General features: G+C 41.5%; 2 protein-coding genes across 2 annotated transcripts; both read left to right on the forward strand.

Annotated features, from left to right (window-relative positions):
* Positions 1-265: 265 nt before the first annotated feature.
* Positions 266-944, forward strand: LOC138410886 (uncharacterized). The gene is made up of 2 exons (XM_069528911.1): positions 266-643; positions 761-944. The coding sequence occupies exons 1-2, from the start codon at positions 386-388 to the stop codon at positions 926-928; spliced, it is 426 nt and encodes a 141-aa protein (XP_069385012.1). The 5' UTR covers positions 266-385; the 3' UTR covers positions 929-944.
* A 1,666-nt stretch (positions 945-2,610) lies between these two features.
* On the forward strand, positions 2,611-3,695 carry LOC138410851 (myosin heavy chain, cardiac muscle isoform-like). Its single transcript, XM_069528698.1, has 2 exons — positions 2,611-3,395; positions 3,513-3,695. Exons 1-2 carry the CDS (start codon positions 2,652-2,654, stop codon positions 3,678-3,680), a joined length of 912 nt encoding a protein of 303 aa, XP_069384799.1. The 5' UTR covers positions 2,611-2,651; the 3' UTR covers positions 3,681-3,695.
* The last annotated feature ends 19,257 nt before the right edge of the window (positions 3,696-22,952 follow it).

Here is a 22,952-nt window from a genome sequence, read left to right on the forward strand (position 1 = left end):
CAGTAGAATCAAGGAGCTGGAGAGACAGCTCAAGGTCACAGAAGAGAAGTGGGTGACCAAACATGAGGCCAGAATTGTCCAAACGGATCAGCTGATCAACAGTCTCACCAGTCAAAATAAGGCACTGGAAGCCAGCAACAAGAAACTCCTGTCCATGCAGCAAGCCATGGAGGCAAGGATCCTCCAGAACAAGACTGAGTGGGAGACTAAAGTTAACACTCTGGAGGACCATCTCAGTAGTGAGCGGGTGGAGAAGGAGGCTGGCTCCAATCGAATCAAGGAGCTGGAGAGACAGCTCAAGGTCACAGAAGAGAAGTGGGTGACCAAACATGAGGTCAGAATTGTCTATACGGATCAGGTGATCAACAGTCTCAGCAGTCAGAATATGGCACTGGAAGCCAGCAACCAGAGGCTCATCTCTGTGCAGCAAACCATCGAGGCAAGGATCCTCCGGAACAAGACTGAGTGGGAGACGAAAGTTAACACTCTGGAGGACCATCTCAGTAGTCAGCAGGCTGAGAAGGAGGCTGGCTTCACAAAAATCAAGGAGCTGGAGAAACTGGTCAGCAATACTGAGCAGATGTGGGCGGCCAAGCATGAGGCAGACATAAAGCTGCTCATTCTGAAACAGATCAAGCTTCAGGTAAGTCACATCAGCTCTGTTTGATCTGAATAAGAACTTGTTGCACTTTAAGTTTGTTTCTTATTCAGACTTTTGAAAGAGAAAATATCTAAACACTTGTCGTCTCTGTCTTTTCAGGAACTGGCCTTGATGACCGATAAGGACAAGGCAAGGATTCAAGAGGAGCAAAAGAAAGCAAAGAAAGAGGCAGAGAAGAGGCAAAAGAAGGAGCTGCAAGAGAAGAAGAGGCAGGAGCAGAGAGACAAACTAGACAGAGAGAAGGAGGAGAAGCGGCAAAGGAAATGAAGAAAATATTTACATTTAGGGCATTTAGCAGATGCTTTTGTCCAAAGCAACTTACAATAAGTACATTTGTCACAAGAGAGAAACCATTCTTAAAAAAATAAAGACATTTGAAATTGAATCAATCATCTCTTGTTTCTTCCTCAATACACCCTGGTGTTCATTTTGTAAGTCATGGTTCCATATAGAGTCAAATATATGATGTGTATATGATGTGATTGAAAGCTAGTAATGTCCAATGGGTGCAGGTCGAGGAGGGCATGCAGTGTCCTCGAGCTCTCAGTCAGGCTCCACCCCTCGCTCCTACTAATGTGGTCACTTCTGATTTTAAAAAACAAGATGTATTTTCAGACTTTCATTCTTCACATTTTAGATTCACATCTAAAAAGAAATGATTGTAGGGCTCATATCATGGAAAACTGTTTGTTTAATATCACATTTAACTAAACAGTGTCTGTGATGTCCCATGTGACAGCTTCTGTGATGTCACATGTGACAGTGTCTATGATGTCAAATGTGACAGTGTCTATGATGTCATATTTGACTTTGATTGTTTAATGTAATTTATCTTTACTTCAAAGCCATCACTACCAGGTTCAGTGCCTATAGGAGTTATGGAGGAGACCTTATGAGCACAACAGCTCCAAAACTAGACCACAGATCCACAAATCTTCGATACACGAGACCGTCAGAAGACAGTATATACTTCAGTACACATATATAATACCCCTATATTTAGCCAACATGCCAAAGAACAAGTCAGGAAGGGTAAGGTTTCTAAGCAGGACACATCGACGATTTTATTTTATTTTTCCAATGTTTGTCTCAAACTCAAAAATATTTTTTCTGTGAGGGGATGGACTTTAAATGAACCCATCACATTGGTGCTAATGCTAGAATGCTAGCAGTAGCATACTAGTGATTTTTTTTAATTTGTGTGTGCCCTGCGTGGTGAAATCTCTCGCAAGTCACGTAATTAAACGTAATTGTTGACAATAATAATAAATATTGTAGTTAATTAGTTATATCATTAGCTATATATTGTTTGTTTTTCATTTAATCAATAATCGTGTAAATCCTGAAACCATGATATTTCCTCTGGCTCTGCGCCAAAATTTCATATCGTGACATCCATAGTATGTAGAGACTGTATTTAACAGAATTGAAGAAACTGTATTTAAATGTACTGGTGGTTAAATCAATGATTTGTTGGTCTGGTTCATCAACATTTAATTCAAAGTGAGTGTGGGACTGTGTTTTTAACTGTTATATGTTTGTTCGAGTCTTTCAGGTGCCAGACCACGAGAAATTGTTTGAGGACCTCCTTGAGGAAAAGCAGAATTTGGATTCTAAGAATATGCATCTGGCTCATGAAAATGCCAGTCTGAAGATCGCCATGTCCTGCAAAGAAGCTTCATGGAAAAAGGAAAAGGAGAGCATGCAGAATGCAGATTATGAAAAACTCAAGGAAGAACTACAGCTCGACCTTAAGGATGCCAAGAAAGAGTTGAGGCTCCAAGAGAAGGACTACAGGTCCTTGAGTACTCGTTGTCAAAGCCAGCAGGCAGAGATCCACAAGATCAGACGTGACCTCAAGCAAAGGTGCAACCACGTCAATGAGCTGGAGTACTCCATTAAACAGAGGGAACAGGTGATCGACAGGACAGTGCATGAGAAAATGGCACTGGAAGAGGAAATCAATGAGCTCACAACCAAGCTCAAAGCTATGGGGACAAAAGTTCTCCAGAACGAGCCTGACTGGCAGTCAGAAATCAAGGCTCTGAAGCACGAGCTCAGCCGTGAGCAGGCAGAGAAGGAGGCTGGCTCTAGTAGAATCAAGGAGCTGGAGAGACAGCTCAAGGTCACAGAAGAGAAGTGGGTGACCAAACATGAGGCCAGAATTGTCCAAACGGATCAGCTGATCAACAGTCTCACCAGTCAAAATAAGGCACTGGAAGCCAGCAACAAGAAACTCCTGTCCATGCAGCAAGCCATGGAGGCAAGGATCCTCCAGAACAAGACTGAGTGGGAGACTAAAGTTAACACTCTGGAGGATCATCTCAATAGTGAGCGGGTGGAGAAGGAGCCTGGCTCCAATCGAATCAAGGAGCTGGAGAGACAGCTCCAGGTCACAGAAGAGAAGTGGGTGACCAAACATGAGGCCAGAATTGTCTATACGGATCAGGTGATCAACAGTCTCAGCAGTCAGAATATGGCACTGGAAGCCAGCAACCAGAGGCTCATCTCTGTGCAACAAACCATCGAGGCAAGGATCCTCCAGAACAAGACTGAATGGGAGACGAAAGTTAACACTCTGGAGGACCATCTCAGTAGTGAGCAGGCTGAGAAGGAGGCTGGCTTCACAAAAATCAAGGAGCTGGAGAAACTGGTCAGCAATACTGAGCAGATGTGGGCGGCCAAGCATGAGGCAGACATAAAGCTGCTCATTCTGAAACAGATCAAGCTTCAGGTAAGTCACATCAGCTCTGTTTGATCTGAATAAGAACTTGTTGCACTTTAAGTTTGTTTCTTATTCAGACTTTTGAAAGAGAAAATATCTAAACACTTGTCGTCTCTGTCTTTTCAGGAACTGGCCTTGATGACCGATAAGGACAAGGCAAGGATTCAAGAGGAGCAAAAGAAAGCAAAGAAAGAGGCAGAGAAGAGGCAAAAGAAGGAGCTGCAAGAGAAGAAGAGGCAGGAGCAGAGAGACAAACTAGACAGAGAGAAGGAGGAGAAGCGGCAAAGGAAATGAAGAAAATATTTACATTTAGGGCATTTAGCAGATGCTTTTGTCCAAAGCAACTTACAATAAGTACATTTGTCACAAGAGAGAAACCATTCTTAAAAAAATAAAGACATTTGAAATTGAATCAATCATCTCTTGTTTCTTCCTCAATACACCCTGGTGTTCATTTTGTAAGTCATGGTTCCATATAGAGTCAAATATATGATGTGTATATGATGTGATTGAAAGCTAGTAATGTCCAATGGGTGCAGGTCGAGGAGGGCATGCAGTGTCCTCGAGCTCTCAGTCAGGCTCCACCCCTCGCTCCTACTAATGTGGTCACTTCTGATTTTAAAAAACAAGATGTATTTTCAGACTTTCATTCTTCACATTTTAGATTCACATCTAAAAAGAAATGATTGTAGGGCTCATATCATGGAAAACTGTTTGTTTAATATCACATTTAACTAAACAGTGTCTGTGATGTCCCATGTGACAGCTTCTGTGATGTCACATGTGACAGTGTCTATGATGTCAAATGTGACAGTGTCTATGATGTCATATTTGACTTTGATTGTTTAATGTAATTTATCTTTACTTCAAAGCCATCAATACCAGGTTCAGTGCCTATAAGAGTTATGGAGGAGACCTTATGAGCACAACAGCTCCAAAACTAGACCACAGATCCACAAATCTTCGATACACGAGACCGTCAGAAGACAGTATATACTTCAGTACACATATATAATACCCCTATATTTAGCCAACATGCCAAAGAACAAGTCAGGAAGGGTAAGGTTTCTAAGCAGGACACATCGACGATTTTATTTTATTTTTCCAATGTTTGTCTCAAACTCAAAAATATTTTTTCTGTGAGGGGATGGACTTTAAATGAACCCATCACATTGGTGCTAATGCTAGAATGCTAGCAGTAGCATACTAGTGATTTTTTTTAATTTGTGTGTGCCCTGCGTGGTGAAATCTCTCGCAAGTCACGTAATTAAACGTAATTGTTGACAATAATAATAAATATTGTAGTTAATTAGTTATATCATTAGCTATATATTGTTTGTTTTTCATTTAATCAATAATCGTGTAAATCCTGAAACCGTGATATTTCCTCTGGCTCTGCGCCAAAATTTCATATCGTGACATCCATAGTATGTAGAGACTGTATTTAACAGAATTGAAGAAACTGTATTTAAATGTACTTTTGGTTAAATCAATGATTTGTTGGTGTGGTTCATCAACATTTAATTCAAAGTGAGTGTGGGACTGTGTTTTTAACTGTTATATGTTTGTTCGTGTCTTTCAGGTGCCAGACCACGAGAAATTGTTTGAGGACCTCCTTGAGGAAAAGCAGAATTTGGATTCTAAGAATATGCATCTGGCTCATGAAAATGCCAGTCTGAAGATCGCCATGTCCTGCAAAGAAGCTTCATGGAAAAAGGAAAAGGAGAGCATGCAGAATGCAGATTATGAAAAACTCAAGGAAGAACTACAGCTCGACCTTAAGAATGCCAAGAAAGAGTTGAGGCTCCAAGAGAAGGACTACAGGTCCTTGAGTACTCGTTGTCAAAGCCAGCAGGCAGAGATCCACAAGATCAGACGTGACCTCAAGCAAAGGTGCAACCACGTCAATGAGCTGGAGTACTCCATTAAACAGAGGGAACAGGTGATCGACAGGACAGTGCATGAGAAAATGGCACTGGAAGAGGAAATCAATGAGCTCACAACCAAGCTCAAAGCTATGGGGACAAAAGTTCTCCAGAACGAGCCTGACTGGCAGTCAGAAATCAAGGCTCTGAAGCACGAGCTCAGCCGTGAGCAGGCAGAGAAGGAGGCTGGCTCCAGTAGAATCAAGGAGCTGGAGAGACAGCTCAAGGTCACAGAAGAGAAGTGGGTGACCAAACATGAGGCCAGAATTGTCCAAACGGATCAGCTGATCAACAGTCTCACCAGTCAAAATAAGGCACTGGAAGCCAGCAACAAGAAACTCCTGTCCATGCAGCAAGCCATGGAGGCAAGGATCCTCCAGAACAAGACTGAGTGGGAGACTAAAGTTAACACTCTGGAGGACCATCTCAGTAGTGAGCAGTCTGAGAAGGAGGCTGGCTTCACAAAAATCAAGGAGCTGGAGAAACTGGTCAGCAATACTGAGCAGATGTGGGCGGCCAAGCATGAGGCAGACATACTAAAGCTGCTCATTCTGAAACAGATCAAGCTTCAGGTAAGTCACATCAGCTCTGTTTGATCTGAATAAGAACTTGTTGCACTTTAAGTTTGTTTCTTATTCAGACTTTCGAAAGAGAAAATATCTAAACACTTGTCGTCTCTGTCTTTTCAGGAACTGGCCTTGATGACCGATAAGGACAAGGCAAGGATTCAAAAGGAGCAAAAGAAAGCAAAGAAAGAGGCAGAGAAGAGGCAAAAGAAGGAGCTGCAAGAGAAGAAGAGGCAGGAGCAGAGAGACAAACTAGACAGAGAGAAGGAGGAGAAGCGGCAAAGGAAATGAAGAAAATATTTACATTTAGGGCATTTAGCAGATGCTTTTGTCCAAAGCAACTTACAATAAGTACATTTGTCACAAGAGAGAAACCATTCTTAAAAAAATAAAGACATTTGAAATTGAATCAATCATCTCTTGTTTCTTCCTCAATACACCCTGTTGAAGGTAGGTATGTCTATGAGCGACTGAGCTCGATGGAAATAACTCTCAGGAGTACTTGGAGTTGCAGTTGTAAGAGGGCATTTATTTGTTAACCCCAAATTGAAGGCCGACAAGGCAGAATTATTCAAAGTAAATATAAAATAAAACAAACCAGTGGAAAACAAACACTGGGAAATGAGAAAATAAATAGGCACATTGGCCCAAACAAATAACTTCAATAACCAAATATTTTTGCAGAAAACCGTTTTTGGGAGAGCTCTATGACTTACGTCCTTCCAGTAGCAGCCCTCCTGACAGAATGAATCCACACGCTTAAATCGGGGCTAAGCCCGCCCCTACAATTGGAGCAAACCAAAATACAACAATAAACAGGGGTGTCCCCGGTACGTGACACCAAGAAGCTTTAACAGCTAATAAATTGAATTCCATATGACTGAACCATGTATGGTAACAAACTTAACACACGTACACTTGAAGGCGTAGCCAACTATACATACAACAGCCGAAGCAATATTAAACAGAATGCGGGTTCACTTTCGGTTACTCCGGAAGTCGAGCGTCTATTTATATCCGCATCCGGAACCGCTCGCCCCGCACAAACAAACACAGACACGACACTGAACACCGGTAAGATGTAACGCACACAGTTAACTCTTGTAATAATGAGACATGTAAACGGGGCAGTGTATTAGTGCTGTGACGGTCGGCGTGTGCACCGGCACCCCCGTGTATACGAGGCAGTGTACTGCTGCCGTGACGAGACGCCGTGCGCTCCGTCACACACCCTGGTGTTCATTTTGTAAGTCATGGTTCCATATAGAGTCAAATATATGATGTGTATATGATGTGATTGAAAGCTAGTAATGTCCAATGGGTGCAGGTCGAGGAGGGCATGCAGTGTCCTCGAGCTCTCAGTCAGGCTCCACCCCTCGCTCCTACTAATGTGGTCACTTCTGATTTTAAAAAACAAGATGTATTTTCAGACTTTCATTCTTCACATTTTAGATTCACATCTAAAAAGAAATGATTGTAGGGCTCATATCATGGAAAACTTTGTTTAATATCACATTTAACTGACAGTGTCTGTGATGTCCCATGTGACAGCTTCTGTGATGTCACATGTGACAGTGTCTATGATGTCAAATGTGACAGTGTCTATGATGTCATATTTGACTTTGATTGTTTAATGTAATTTATCTTTACTTCAAAGCCATCCCTACCAGGTTCAGTGCCTATAGGAGTTATGGAGGAGACCTTATGAGCACAACAGCTCCAAAACTAGACCACAGATCCACAAATCTTCGATACACGAGACCGTCAGAAGACAGTATATACTTCAGTACACATATATAATACCCCTATATTTAGCCAACATGCCAAAGAACAAGTCAGGAAGGGTAAGGTTTCTAAGCAGGACACATCGACGATTTTATTTTATTTTTCCAATGTTTGTCTCAAACTCAAAAATATTTTTTCTGTGAGGGGATGGACTTTAAATGAACCCATCACATTGGTGCTAATGCTAGAATGCTAGCAGTAGCATACTAGTGATTTTTTTTAATTTGTGTGTGCACTGCGTGGTGAAATCTCTCGCAAGTCACGTAATTAAACGTAAACGTAATTGTTGACAATAATAATAAATATTGTAGTTAATTAGTTATATCATTAGCTATATATTGTTTGTTTTTCATTTAATCAATAATCGTGTAAATCCTGAAACCGTGATATTTCCTCTGGCTCTGCGCCAAAATTTCATATCGTGACATCCATAGTATGTAGAGACTGTATTTAACAGAATTGAAGAAACTGTATTTAAATGTACTGGTGGTTAAATCAATGATTTGTTGGTCTGGTTCATCAACATTTAATTCAAAGTGAGTGTGGGACTGTGTTTTTAACTGTTATATGTTTGTTCGTGTCTTTCAGGTGCCAGACCACGAGAAATTGTTTGAGGACCTCCTTGAGGAAAAGCAGAATTTGGATTCTAAGAATATGCATCTGGCTCATGAAAATGCCAGTCTGAAGATCGCCATGTCCTGCAAAGAAGCTTCATGGAAAAAGGAAAAGGAGAGCATGCAGAATGCAGATTATGAAAAACTCAAGGAAGAACTACAGCTCGACCTTAAGGATGCCAAGAAAGAGTTGAGGCTCCAAGAGAAGGACTACAGGTCCTTGAGTACTCGTTGTCAAAGCCAGCAGGCAGAGATCCACAAGATCAGACGTGACCTCAAGCAAAGGTGCAACCACGTCAATGAGCTGGAGTACTCCATTAAACAGAGGGAACAGGTGATCGACAGGACAGTGCATGAGAAAATGGCACTGGAAGAGGAAATCAATGAGCTCACAACCAAGCTCAAAGCTATGGGGACAAAAGTTCTCCAGAACGAGCCTGACTGGCAGTCAGAAATCAAGGCTCTGAAGCACGAGCTCAGCCGTGAGCAGGCAGAGAAGGAGGCTGGCTCCAGTAGAATCAAGGAGCTGGAGAGACAGCTCAAGGTCACAGAAGAGAAGTGGGTGACCAAACATGAGGCCAGAATTGTCCAAACGGATCAGCTGATCAACAGTCTCACCAGTCAAAATAAGGCACTGGAAGCCAGCAACAAGAAACTCCTGTCCATGCAGCAAGCCATGGAGGCAAGGATCCTCCAGAACAAGACTGAGTGGGAGACGAAAGTTAACACTCTGGAGGGCCATCTCAGTAGTGAGCAGGCTGAGAAGGAGGCTGGCTTCACAAAAATCAAGGAGCTGGAGAAACTGGTCAGCAATACTGAGCAGATGTGGGCGGCCAAGCATGAGGCAGCCATACTAAAGCTGCTCATTCTGAAACAGATCAAGCTTCAGGTAAGTCACATCAGCTCTGTTTGATCTGAATAAGAACTTGTTGCACTTTAAGTTTGTTTCTTATTCAGACTTTCGAAAGAGAAAATATCTAAACACTTGTCGTCTCTGTCTTTTCAGGAACTGGCCTTGATGACCGATAAGGACAAGGCAAGGATTCAAAAGGAGCAAAAGAAAGCAAAGAAAGAGGCAGAGAAGAGGCAAAAGAAGGAGCTGCAAGAGAAGAAGAGGCAGGAGCAGAGAGACAAACTAGACAGAGAGAAGGAGGAGAAGCGGCAAAGGAAATGAAGAAAATATTTACATTTAGGGCATTTAGCAGATGCTTTTGTCCAAAGCAACTTACAATAAGTACATTTGTCACAAGAGAGAAACCATTCTTAAAAAAATAAAGACATTTGAAATTGAATCAATCATCTCTTGTTTCTTCCTCAATACAACCTGGTGTTCATTTTGTAAGTCATGGTTCCATATAGAGTCAAATATATGATGTGTATATGATGTGATTGAAAGCTAGTAATGTCCAATGGGTGCAGGTCGAGGAGGGCATGCAGTGTCCTCGAGCTCTCAGTCAGGCTCCACCCCTCGCTCCTACTAATGTGGTCACTTCTGATTTTAAAAAACAAGATGTATTTTCAGACTTTCATTCTTCACATTTTAGATTCACATCTAAAAAGAAATGATTGTAGGGCTCATATCATGGAAAACTTTGTTTAATATCACATTTAACTGACAGTGTCTGTGATGTCCCATGTGACAGCTTCTGTGATGTCACATGTGACAGTGTCTATGATGTCAAATGTGACAGTGTCTATGATGTCATATTTGACTTTGATTGTTTAATGTAATTTATCTTTACTTCAAAGCCATCCCTACCAGGTTCAGTGCCTATAGGAGTTATGGAGGAGACCTTATGAGCACAACAGCTCCAAAACTAGACCACAGATCCACAAATCTTCGATACACGAGACCGTCAGAAGACAGTATATACTTCAGTACACATATATAATACCCCTATATTTAGCCAACATGCCAAAGAACAAGTCAGGAAGGGTAAGGTTTCTAAGCAGGACACATCGACGATTTTATTTTATTTTTCCAATGTTTGTCTCAAACTCAAAAATATTTTTTCTGTGAGGGGATGGACTTTAAATGAACCCATCACATTGGTGCTAATGCTAGAATGCTAGCAGTAGCATACTAGTGATTTTTTTTAATTTGTGTGTGCACTGCGTGGTGAAATCTCTCGCAAGTCACGTAATTAAACGTAAACGTAATTGTTGACAATAATAATAAATATTGTAGTTAATTAGTTATATCATTAGCTATATATTGTTTGTTTTTCATTTAATCAATAATCGTGTAAATCCTGAAACCGTGATATTTCCTCTGGCTCTGCGCCAAAATTTCATATCGTGACATCCATAGTATGTAGAGACTGTATTTAACAGAATTGAAGAAACTGTATTTAAATGTACTGGTGGTTAAATCAATGATTTGTTGGTCTGGTTCATCAACATTTAATTCAAAGTGAGTGTGGGACTGTGTTTTTAACTGTTATATGTTTGTTCGTGTCTTTCAGGTGCCAGACCACGAGAAATTGTTTGAGGACCTCCTTGAGGAAAAGCAGAATTTGGATTCTAAGAATATGCATCTGGCTCATGAAAATGCCAGTCTGAAGATCGCCATGTCCTGCAAAGAAGCTTCATGGAAAAAGGAAAAGGAGAGCATGCAGAATGCAGATTATGAAAAACTCAAGGAAGAACTACAGCTCGACCTTAAGGATGCCAAGAAAGAGTTGAGGCTCCAAGAGAAGGACTACAGGTCCTTGAGTACTCGTTGTCAAAGCCAGCAGGCAGAGATCCACAAGATCAGACGTGACCTCAAGCAAAGGTGCAACCACGTCAATGAGCTGGAGTACTCCATTAAACAGAGGGAACAGGTGATCGACAGGACAGTGCATGAGAAAATGGCACTGGAAGAGGAAATCAATGAGCTCACAACCAAGCTCAAAGCTATGGGGACAAAAGTTCTCCAGAACGAGCCTGACTGGCAGTCAGAAATCAAGGCTCTGAAGCACGAGCTCAGCCGTGAGCAGGCAGAGAAGGAGGCTGGCTCCAGTAGAATCAAGGAGCTGGAGAGACAGCTCAAGGTCACAGAAGAGAAGTGGGTGACCAAACATGAGGCCAGAATTGTCCAAACGGATCAGCTGATCAACAGTCTCACCAGTCAAAATAAGGCACTGGAAGCCAGCAACAAGAAACTCCTGTCCATGCAGCAAGCCATGGAGGCAAGGATCCTCCAGAACAAGACTGAGTGGGAGACGAAAGTTAACACTCTGGAGGGCCATCTCAGTAGTGAGCAGGCTGAGAAGGAGGCTGGCTTCACAAAAATCAAGGAGCTGGAGAAACTGGTCAGCAATACTGAGCAGATGTGGGCGGCCAAGCATGAGGCAGCCATACTAAAGCTGCTCATTCTGAAACAGATCAAGCTTCAGGTAAGTCACATCAGCTCTGTTTGATCTGAATAAGAACTTGTTGCACTTTAAGTTTGTTTCTTATTCAGACTTTCGAAAGAGAAAATATCTAAACACTTGTCGTCTCTGTCTTTTCAGGAACTGGCCTTGATGACCGATAAGGACAAGGCAAGGATTCAAAAGGAGCAAAAGTAAGCAAAGAAAGAGGCAGAGAAGAGGCAAAAGAAGGAGCTGCAAGAGAAGAAGAGGCAGGAGCAGAGAGACAAACTAGACAGAGAGAAGGAGGAGAAGCGGCAAAGGAAATGAAGAAAATATTTACATTTAGGGCATTTAGCAGATGCTTTTGTCCAAAGCAACTTACAATAAGTACATTTGTCACAAGAGAGAAACCATTCTTAAAAAAATAAAGACATTTGAAATTGAATCAATCATCTCTTGTTTCTTCCTCAATACAACCTGGTGTTCATTTTGTAAGTCATGGTTCCATATAGAGTCAAATATATGATGTGTATATGATGTGATTGAAAGCTAGTAATGTCCAATGGGTGCAGGTCGAGGAGGGCATGCAGTGTCCTCGAGCTCTCAGTCAGGCTCCACCCCTCGCTCCTACTAATGTGGTCACTTCTGATTTTAAAAAACAAGATGTATTTTCAGACTTTCATTCTTCACATTTTAGATTCACATCTAAAAAGAAATGATTTTAGGGCTCATATCATGGAAAACTGTTTGTTTAATATCACATTTAACTGACAGTGTCTGTGATGTCCCATGTGACAGCTTCTGTGATGTCACATGTGACAGTGTCTATGATGTCAAATGTGACAGTGTCTATGATGTCATATTTGACTTTGATTGTTTAATGTAATTTATCTTTACTTCAAAGCCATCACTACCAGGTTCAGTGCCTATAGGAGTTATGGAGGAGACCTTATGAGCACAACAGCTCCAAAACTAGACCACAGATCCACAAATCTTCGATACACGAGACCGTCAGAAGACAGTATATACTTCAGTACACATATATAATACCCCTATATTTAGCCAACATGCCAAAGAACAAGTCAGGAAGGGTAAGGTTTCTAAGCAGGACACATCGACGATTTTATTTTATTTTTCCAATGTTTGTCTCAAACTCAAAAATATTTTTTCTGTGAGGGGATGGACTTTAAATGAACCCATCACATTGGTGCTAATGCTAGAATGCTAGCAGTAGCATACTAGTGATTTTTTTAAATTTGTGTGTGCACTGCGTGGTGAAATCTCTCGCAAGTCACGTAATTAAACGTAAACGTAATTGTTGACAATAATAATAAATATTGTAGTTAATTAGTTATATCATTAGCTATATATTGTTTGTTTTTCATTTAATCAATAATCGTGTAAATCCTGAAACCGTGATATTTCCTCTGGCTCTGCACCAAAATTTCATATCGTGACATCCATAGTATGTAGAGACTGTATTTAACAGAATTGAAGAAACTGTATTTAAATGTACTGGTGGTTAAATCAATGATTTGTTGGTCTGGTTCATCAACATTTAATTCAAAGTGAGTGTGGGACTGTGTTTTTAACTGTTATATGTTTGTTCGTGTCTTTCAGGTGCCAGACCACGAGAAATTGTTTGAGGACCTCCTTGAGGAAAAGCAGAATTTGGATTGTAAGAATATGCATCTGGCTCATGAAAATGCCAGTCTGAAGATCGCCATGTCCTGCAAAGAAGCTTCATGGAAAAAGGAAAAGGAGAGCATGCAGAATGCAGATTATGAAAAACTCAAGGAAGAACTACAGCTCGACCTTAAGGATGCCAAGAAAGAGTTGAGGCTCCAAGAGAAGGACTACAGGTCCTTGAGTACTCGTTGTCAAAGCCAGCAGGCAGAGATCCACAAGATCAGACGTGACCTCAAGCAAAGGTGCAACCACGTCAATGAGCTGGAGTACTCCATTAAACAGAGGGAACAGGTGATCGACAGGAAAGTGCATGAGAAAATGGCACTGGAAGAGGAAATCAATGAGCTCACAACCAAGCTCAAAGCTATGGGGACAAAAGTTCTCCAGAACGAGCCTGACTGCCAGTCAGAAATCAAGGCTCTGAAGCACGAGCTCAGCCGTGAGCAGGCAGAGAAGGAGGCTGGCTCCAGTAGAATCAAGGAGCTGGAGAGACAGCTCAAGGTCACAGAAGAGAAGTGGGTGACCAAACATGAGGCCAGAATTGTCCAAACGGATCAGCTGATCAACAGTCTCACCAGTCAAAATAAGGCACTGGAAGCCAGCAACAAGAAACTCCTGTCCATGCAGCAAGCCATGGAGGCAAGGATCCTCCAGAACAAGACTGAGTGGGAGACGAAAGTTAACACTCTGGAGGGCCATCTCAGTAGTGAGCAGGCTGAGAAGGAGGCTGGCTTCACAAAAATCAAGGAGCTGGAGAAACTGGTCAGCAATACTGAGCAGATGTGGGCGGCCAAGCATGAGGCAGCCATACTAAAGCTGCTCATTCTGAAACAGATCAAGCTTCAGGTAAGTCACATCAGCTCTGTTTGATCTGAATAAGAACTTGTTGCACTTTAAGTTTGTTTCTTATTCAGACTTTCGAAAGAGAAAATATCTAAACACTTGTCGTCTCTGTCTTTTCAGGAACTGGCCTTGATGACCGATAAGGACAAGGCAAGGATTCAAAAGGAGCAAAAGTAAGCAAAGAAAGAGGCAGAGAAGAGGCAAAAGAAGGAGCTGCAAGAGAAGAAGAGGCAGGAGCAGAGAGACAAACTAGACAGAGAGAAGGAGGAGAAGCGGCAAAGGAAATGAAGAAAATATTTACATTTAGGGCATTTAGCAGATGCTTTTGTCCAAAGCAACTTACAATAAGTACATTTGTCACAAGAGAGAAACCATTCTTAAAAAAATAAAGACATTTGAAATTGAATCAATCATCTCTTGTTTCTTCCTCAATACAACCTGGTGTTCATTTTGTAAGTCATGGTTCCATATAGAGTCAAATATATGATGTGTATATGATGTGATTGAAAGCTAGTAATGTCCAATGGGTGCAGGTCGAGGAGGGCATGCAGTGTCCTCGAGCTCTCAGTCAGGCTCCACCCCTCGCTCCTACTAATGTGGTCACTTCTGATTTTAAAAAACAAGATGTATTTTCAGACTTTCATTCTTCACATTTTAGATTCACATCTAAAAAGAAATGATTTTAGGGCTCATATCATGGAAAACTGTTTGTTTAATATCACATTTAACTGACAGTGTCTGTGATGTCCCATGTGACAGCTTCTGTGATGTCACATGTGACAGTGTCTATGATGTCAAATGTGACAGTGTCTATGATGTCATATTTGACTTTGATTGTTTAATGTAATTTATCTTTACTTCAAAGCCATCACTACCAGGTTCAGTGCCTATAGGAGTTATGGAGGAGACCTTATGAGCACAACAGCTCCAAAACTAGACCACAGATCCACAAATCTTCGATACACGAGACCGTCAGAAGACAGTATATACTTCAGTACACATATATAATACCCCTATATTTAGCCAACATGCCAAAGAACAAGTCAGGAAGGGTAAGGTTTCTAAGCAGGACACATCGACGATTTTATTTTATTTTTCCAATGTTTGTCTCAAACTCAAAAATATTTTTTCTGTGAGGGGATGGACTTTAAATGAACCCATCACATTGGTGCTAATGCTAGAATGCTAGCAGTAGCATACTAGTGATTTTTTTTAATTTGTGTGTGCACTGCGTGGTGAAATCTCTCGCAAGTCACGTAATTAAACGTAAACGTAATTGTTGACAATAATAATAAATATTGTAGTTAATTAGTTATATCATTAGCTATATATTGTTTGTTTTTCATTTAATCAATAATCGTGTAAATCCTGAAACCGTGATATTTCCTCTGGCTCTGCACCAAAATTTCATATCGTGACATCCATAGTATGTAGAGACTGTATTTAACAGAATTGAAGAAACTGTATTTAAATGTACTGGTGGTTAAATCAATGATTTGTTGGTCTGGTTCATCAACATTTAATTCAAAGTGAGTGTGGGACTGTGTTTTTAACTGTTATATGTTTGTTCGTGTCTTTCAGGTGCCAGACCACGAGAAATTGTTTGAGGACCTCCTTGAGGAAAAGCAGAATTTGGATTGTAAGAATATGCATCTGGCTCATGAAAATGCCAGTCTGAAGATCGCCATGTCCTGCAAAGAAGCTTCATGGAAAAAGGAAAAGGAGAGCATGCAGAATGCAGATTATGAAAAACTCAAGGAAGAACTACAGCTCGACCTTAAGGATGCCAAGAAAGAGTTGAGGCTCCAAGAGAAGGACTACAGGTCCTTGAGTACTCGTTGTCAAAGCCAGCAGGCAGAGATCCACAAGATCAGACGTGACCTCAAGCAAAGGTGCAACCACGTCAATGAGCTGGAGTACTCCATTAAACAGAGGGAACAGGTGATCGACAGGAAAGTGCATGAGAAAATGGCACTGGAAGAGGAAATCAATGAGCTCACAACCAAGCTCAAAGCTATGGGGACAAAAGTTCTCCAGAACGAGCCTGACTGCCAGTCAGAAATCAAGGCTCTGAAGCACGAGCTCAGCCGTGAGCAGGCAGAGAAGGAGGCTGGCTCCAGTAGAATCAAGGAGCTGGAGAGACAGCTCAAGGTCACAGAAGAGAAGTGGGTGACCAAACATGAGGCCAGAATTGTCCAAACGGATCAGCTGATCAACAGTCTCACCAGTCAAAATAAGGCACTGGAAGCCAGCAACAAGAAACTCCTGTCCATGCAGCAAGCCATGGAGGCAAGGATCCTCCAGAACAAGACTGAGTGGGAGACGAAAGTTAACACTCTGGAGGGCCATCTCAGTAGTGAGCAGGCTGAGAAGGAGGCTGGCTTCACAAAAATCAAGGAGCTGGAGAAACTGGTCAGCAATACTGAGCAGATGTGGGCGGCCAAGCATGAGGCAGCCATACTAAAGCTGCTCATTCTGAAACAGATCAAGCTTCAGGTAAGTCACATCAGCTCTGTTTGATCTGAATAAGAACTTGTTGCACTTTAAGTTTGTTTCTTATTCAGACTTTCGAAAGAGAAAATAACTAAACACTTGTCGTCTCTGTCTTTTCAGGAACTGGCCTTGATGACCGATAAGGACAAGGCAAGGATTCAAAAGGAGCAAAAGTAAGCAAAGAAAGAGGCAGAGAAGAGGCAAAAGAAGGAGCTGCAAGAGAAGAAGAGGCAGGAGCAGAGAGACAAACTAGACAGAGAGAAGGAGGAGAAGCGGCAAAGGAAATGAAGAAAATATTTACATTTAGGGCATTTAGCAGATGCTTTTGTCCAAAGCAACTTACAATAAGTACATTTGTCACAAGAGAGAAACCATTCTTAAAAAAATAAAGACATTTGAAATTGAATCAATCATCTCTTGTTTCTTCCTCAATACAACCTGGTGTTCATTTTGTAAGTCATGGTTCCATATAGAGTCAAATATATGATGTGTATATGATGTGATTGAAAGCTAGTAATGTCCAATGGGTGCAGGTCGAGGAGGGCATGCAGTGTCCTCGAGCTCTCAGTCAGGCTCCACCCCTCGCTCCTACTAATGTGGTCACTTCTGATTTTAAAAAACAAGATGTATTTTCAGACTTTCATTCTTCACATTTTAGATTCACATCTAAAAAGAAATGATTTTAGGGCTCATATCATGGAAAACTGTTTGTTTAATATCACATTTAACTGACAGTGTCTGTGATGTCCCATGTGACAGCTTCTGTGATGTCACATGTGACAGTGTCTATGATGTCAAATGTGACAGTGTCTATGATGTCATATTTGACTTTGATTGTTTAATGTAATTTATCTTTACTTCAAAGCCATCACTACCAGGTTCAGTGCCTATAGGAGTTATGGAGGAGACCTTATGAGCACAACAGCTCCAAAACTAGACCACAGATCCACAAATCTTCGATACACGAGACCGTCAGAAGACAGTATATACTTCAGTACACATATATAATACCCCTATATTTAGCCAACATGCCAAAGAACAAGTCAGGAAGGGTAAGGTTTCTAAGCAGGACACATCGACGATTTTATTTTATTTTTCCAATGTTTGTCTCAAACTCAAAAATATTTTTTCTGTGAGGGGATGGACTTTAAATGAACCCATCACATTGGTGCTAATGCTAGAATGCTAGCAGTAGCATACTAGTGATTTTTTTTAATTTGTGTGTGCACTGCGTGGTGAAATCTCTCGCAAGTCACGTAATTAAACGTAAACGTAATTGTTGACAATAATAATAAATATTGTAGTTAATTAGTTATATCATTAGCTATATATTGTTTGTTTTTCATTTAATCAATAATCGTGTAAATCCTGAAACCGTGATATTTCCTCTGGCTCTGCACCAAAATTTCATATCGTGACATCCATAGTATGTAGAGACTGTATTTAACAGAATTGAAGAAACTGTATTTAAATGTACTGGTGGTTAAATCAATGATTTGTTGGTCTGGTTCATCAACATTTAATTCAAAGTGAGTGTGGGACTGTGTTTTTAACTGTTATATGTTTGTTCGTGTCTTTCAGGTGCCAGACCACGAGAAATTGTTTGAGGACCTCCTTGAGGAAAAGCAGAATTTGGATTGTAAGAATATGCATCTGGCTCATGAAAATGCCAGTCTGAAGATCGCCATGTCCTGCAAAGAAGCTTCATGGAAAAAGGAAAAGGAGAGCATGCAGAATGCAGATTATGAAAAACTCAAGGAAGAACTACAGCTCGACCTTAAGGATGCCAAGAAAGAGTTGAGGCTCCAAGAGAAGGACTACAGGTCCTTGAGTACTCGTTGTCAAAGCCAGCAGGCAGAGATCCACAAGATCAGACGTGACCTCAAGCAAAGGTGCAACCACGTCAATGAGCTGGAGTACTCCATTAAACAGAGGGAACAGGTGATCGACAGGAAAGTGCATGAGAAAATGGCACTGGAAGAGGAAATCAATGAGCTCACAACCAAGCTCAAAGCTATGGGGACAAAAGTTCTCCAGAACGAGCCTGACTGCCAGTCAGAAATCAAGGCTCTGAAGCACGAGCTCAGCCGTGAGCAGGCAGAGAAGGAGGCTGGCTCCAGTAGAATCAAGGAGCTGGAGAGACAGCTCAAGGTCACAGAAGAGAAGTGGGTGACCAAACATGAGGCCAGAATTGTCCAAACGGATCAGCTGATCAACAGTCTCACCAGTCAAAATAAGGCACTGGAAGCCAGCAACAAGAAACTCCTGTCCATGCAGCAAGCCATGGAGGCAAGGATCCTCCAGAACAAGACTGAGTGGGAGACTAAAGTTAACACTCTGGAGGACCATCTCAGTAGTGAGCGGGTGGAGAAGGAGGCTGGCTCCAATCGAATCAAGGAGCTGGAGAGACAGCTCAAGGTCACAGAAGAGAAGTGGGTGACCAAACATGAGGCCAGAATTGTCTATACGGATCAGGTGATCAACAGTCTCAGCAGTCAGAATATGGCATTGGAAGCCAGCAACCAGAGGCTCATCTCCGTGCAGCAAGCCATCGAGGCAAGGATCCTCCAGAACAAGACTGAGTGGGAGACGAAAGTTAACACTCTGGAGGACCATCTCAGTAGTGAGCAGGCTGAGAAGGAGGCTGGCTTCACAAAAATCAAGGAGCTGGAGAAACTGGTCAGCAATACTGAGCAGATGTGGGCGGCCAAGCATGAGGCAGACATACTAAAGCTGCTCATTCTGAAACAGATCAAGCTTCAGGTAAGTCACATCAGCTCTGTTTGATCTGAATAAGAACTTGTTGCACTTTAAGTTTGTTTCTTATTCAGACTTTCGAAAGAGAAAATAACTAAACACTTGTCGTCTCTGTCTTTTCAGGAACTGGCCTTGATGACCGATAAGGACAAGGCAAGGATTCAAAAGGAGCAAAAGTAAGCAAAGAAAGAGGCAGAGAAGAGGCAAAAGAAGGAGCTGCAAGAGAAGAAGAGGCAGGAGCAGAGAGACAAACTAGACAGAGAGAAGGAGGAGAAGCGGCAAAGGAAATGAAGAAAATATTTACATTTAGGGCATTTAGCAGATGCTTTTGTCCAAAGCAACTTACAATAAGTACATTTGTCACAAGAGAGAAACCATTCTTAAAAAAATAAAGACATTTGAAATTGAATCAATCATCTCTTGTTTCTTCCTCAATACACCCTGGTGTTCATTTTGTAAGTCATGGTTCCATATAGAGTCAAATATATGATGTGTATATGATGTGATTGAAAGCTAGTAATGTCCAATGGGTGCAGGTCGAGGAGGGCATGCAGTGTCCTCGAGCTCTCAGTCAGGCTCCACCCCTCGCTCCTACTAATGTGGTCACTTCTGATTTTAAAAAACAAGATGTATTTTCAGACTTTCATTCTTCACATTTTAGATTCACATCTAAAAAGAAATGATTGTAGGGCTCATATCATGGAAAACTTTGTTTAATATCACATTTAACTGACAGTGTCTGTGATGTCCCATGTGACAGCTTCTGTGATGTCACATGTGACAGTGTCTATGATGTCAAATGTGACAGTGTCTATGATGTCATATTTGACTTTGATTGTTTAATGTAATTTATCTTTACTTCAAAGCCATCCCTACCAGGTTCAGTGCCTATAGGAGTTATGGAGGAGACCTTATGAGCACAACAGCTCCAAAACTAGACCACAGATCCACAAATCTTCGATACACGAGACCGTCAGAAGACAGTATATACTTCAGTACACATATATAATACCCCTATATTTAGCCAACATGCCAAAGAACAAGTCAGGAAGGGTAAGGTTTCTAAGCAGGACACATCGACGATTTTATTTTATTTTTCCAATGTTTGTCTCAAACTCAAAAATATTTTTTCTGTGAGGGGATGGACTTTAAATGAACCCATCACATTGGTGCTAATGCTAGAATGCTAGCAGTAGCATACTAGTGATTTTTTTTAATTTGTGTGTGCACTGCGTGGTGAAATCTCTCGCAAGTCACGTAATTAAACGTAAACGTAATTGTTGACAATAATAATAAATATTGTAGTTAATTAGTTATATCATTAGCTATATATTGTTTGTTTTTCATTTAATCAATAATCGTGTAAATCCTGAAACCGTGATATTTCCTCTGGCTCTGCGCCAAAATTTCATATCGTGACATCCATAGTATGTAGAGACTGTATTTAACAGAATTGAAGAAACTGTATTTAAATGTACTGGTGGTTAAATCAATGATTTGTTGGTCTGGTTCATCAACATTTAATTCAAAGTGAGTGTGGGACTGTGTTTTTAACTGTTATATGTTTGTTCGTGTCTTTCAGGTGCCAGACCACGAGAAATTGTTTGAGGACCTCCTTGAGGAAAAGCAGAATTTGGATTCTAAGAATATGCATCTGGCTCATGAAAATGCCAGTCTGAAGATCGCCATGTCCTGCAAAGAAGCTTCATGGAAAAAGGAAAAGGAGAGCATGCAGAATGCAGATTATGAAAAACTCAAGGAAGAACTACAGCTCGACCTTAAGGATGCCAAGAAAGAGTTGAGGCTCCAAGAGAAGGACTACAGGTCCTTGAGTACTCGTTGTCAAAGCCAGCAGGCAGAGATCCACAAGATCAGACGTGACCTCAAGCAAAGGTGCAACCACGTCAATGAGCTGGAGTACTCCATTAAACAGAGGGAACAGGTGATCGACAGGACAGTGCATGAGAAAATGGCACTGGAAGAGGAAATCAATGAGCTCACAACCAAGCTCAAAGCTATGGGGACAAAAGTTCTCCAGAACGAGCCTGACTGGCAGTCAGAAATCAAGGCTCTGAAGCACGAGCTCAGCCGTGAGCAGGCAGAGAAGGAGGCTGGCTCCAGTAGAATCAAGGAGCTGGAGAGACAGCTCAAGGTCACAGAAGAGAAGTGGGTGACCAAACATGAGGCCAGAATTGTCCAAACGGATCAGCTGATCAACAGTCTCACCAGTCAAAATAAGGCACTGGAAGCCAGCAACAAGAAACTCCTGTCCATGCAGCAAGCCATGGAGGCAAGGATCCTCCAGAACAAGACTGAGTGGGAGACGAAAGTTAACACTCTGGAGGGCCATCTCAGTAGTGAGCAGGCTGAGAAGGAGGCTGGCTTCACAAAAATCAAGGAGCTGGAGAAACTGGTCAGCAATACTGAGCAGATGTGGGCGGCCAAGCATGAGGCAGCCATACTACAGCTGCTCATTCTGAAACAGATCAAGCTTCAGGTAAGTCACATCAGCTCTGTTTGATCTGAATAAGAACTTGTTGCACTTTAAGTTTGTTTCTTATTCAGACTTTCGAAAGAGAAAATATCTAAACACTTGTCGTCTCTGTCTTTTCAGGAACTGGCCTTGATGACCGATAAGGACAAGGCAAGGATTCAAAAGGAGCAAAAGAAAGCAAAGAAAGAGGCAGAGAAGAGGCAAAAGAAGGAGCTGCAAGAGAAGAAGAGGCAGGAGCAGAGAGACAAACTAGACAGAGAGAAGGAGGAGAAGCGGCAAAGGAAATGAAGAAAATATTTACATTTAGGGCATTTAGCAGATGCTTTTGTCCAAAGCAACTTACAATAAGTACATTTGTCACAAGAGAGAAACCATTCTTAAAAAAATAAAGACATTTGAAATTGAATCAATCATCTCTTGTTTCTTCCTCAATACACCCTGTTGAAGGTAGGTATGTCTATGAGCGACTGAGCTCGATGGAAATAACTCTCAGGAGTACTTGGAGTTGCAGTTGTAAGAGGGCATTTATTTGTTAACCCCAAATTGAAGGCCGACAAGGCAGAATTATTCAAAGTAAATATAAAATAAAACAAACCAGTGGAAAACAAACACTGGGAAATGAGAAAATAAATAGGCACATTGGCCCAAACAAATAACTTCAATAACCAAATATTTTTGCAGAAAACCGTTTTTGGGAGAGCTCTATGACTTACGTCCTTCCAGTAGCAGCCCTCCTGACAGAATGAATCCACACGCTTAAATCGGGGCTAAGCCCGCCCCTACAATTGGAGCAAACCAAAATACAACAATAAACAGGGGTGTCCCCGGTACGTGACACCAAGAAGCTTTAACAGCTAATAAATTGAATTCCATATGACTGAACCATGTATGGTAACAAACTTAACACACGTACACTTGAAGGCGTAGCCAACTATACATACAACAGCCGAAGCAATATTAAACAGAATGCGGGTTCACTTTCGGTTACTCCGGAAGTCGAGCGTCTATTTATATCCGCATCCGGAACCGCTCGCCCCGCACAAACAAACACAGACACGACAC

The sequence above is a fragment of the Paralichthys olivaceus genome, chromosome 7 (assembly GCF_024713975.1).
Source record: "Paralichthys olivaceus isolate ysfri-2021 chromosome 7, ASM2471397v2, whole genome shotgun sequence".
In the NCBI taxonomy this organism is placed as follows: domain Eukaryota; kingdom Metazoa; phylum Chordata; class Actinopteri; order Pleuronectiformes; family Paralichthyidae; genus Paralichthys; species Paralichthys olivaceus.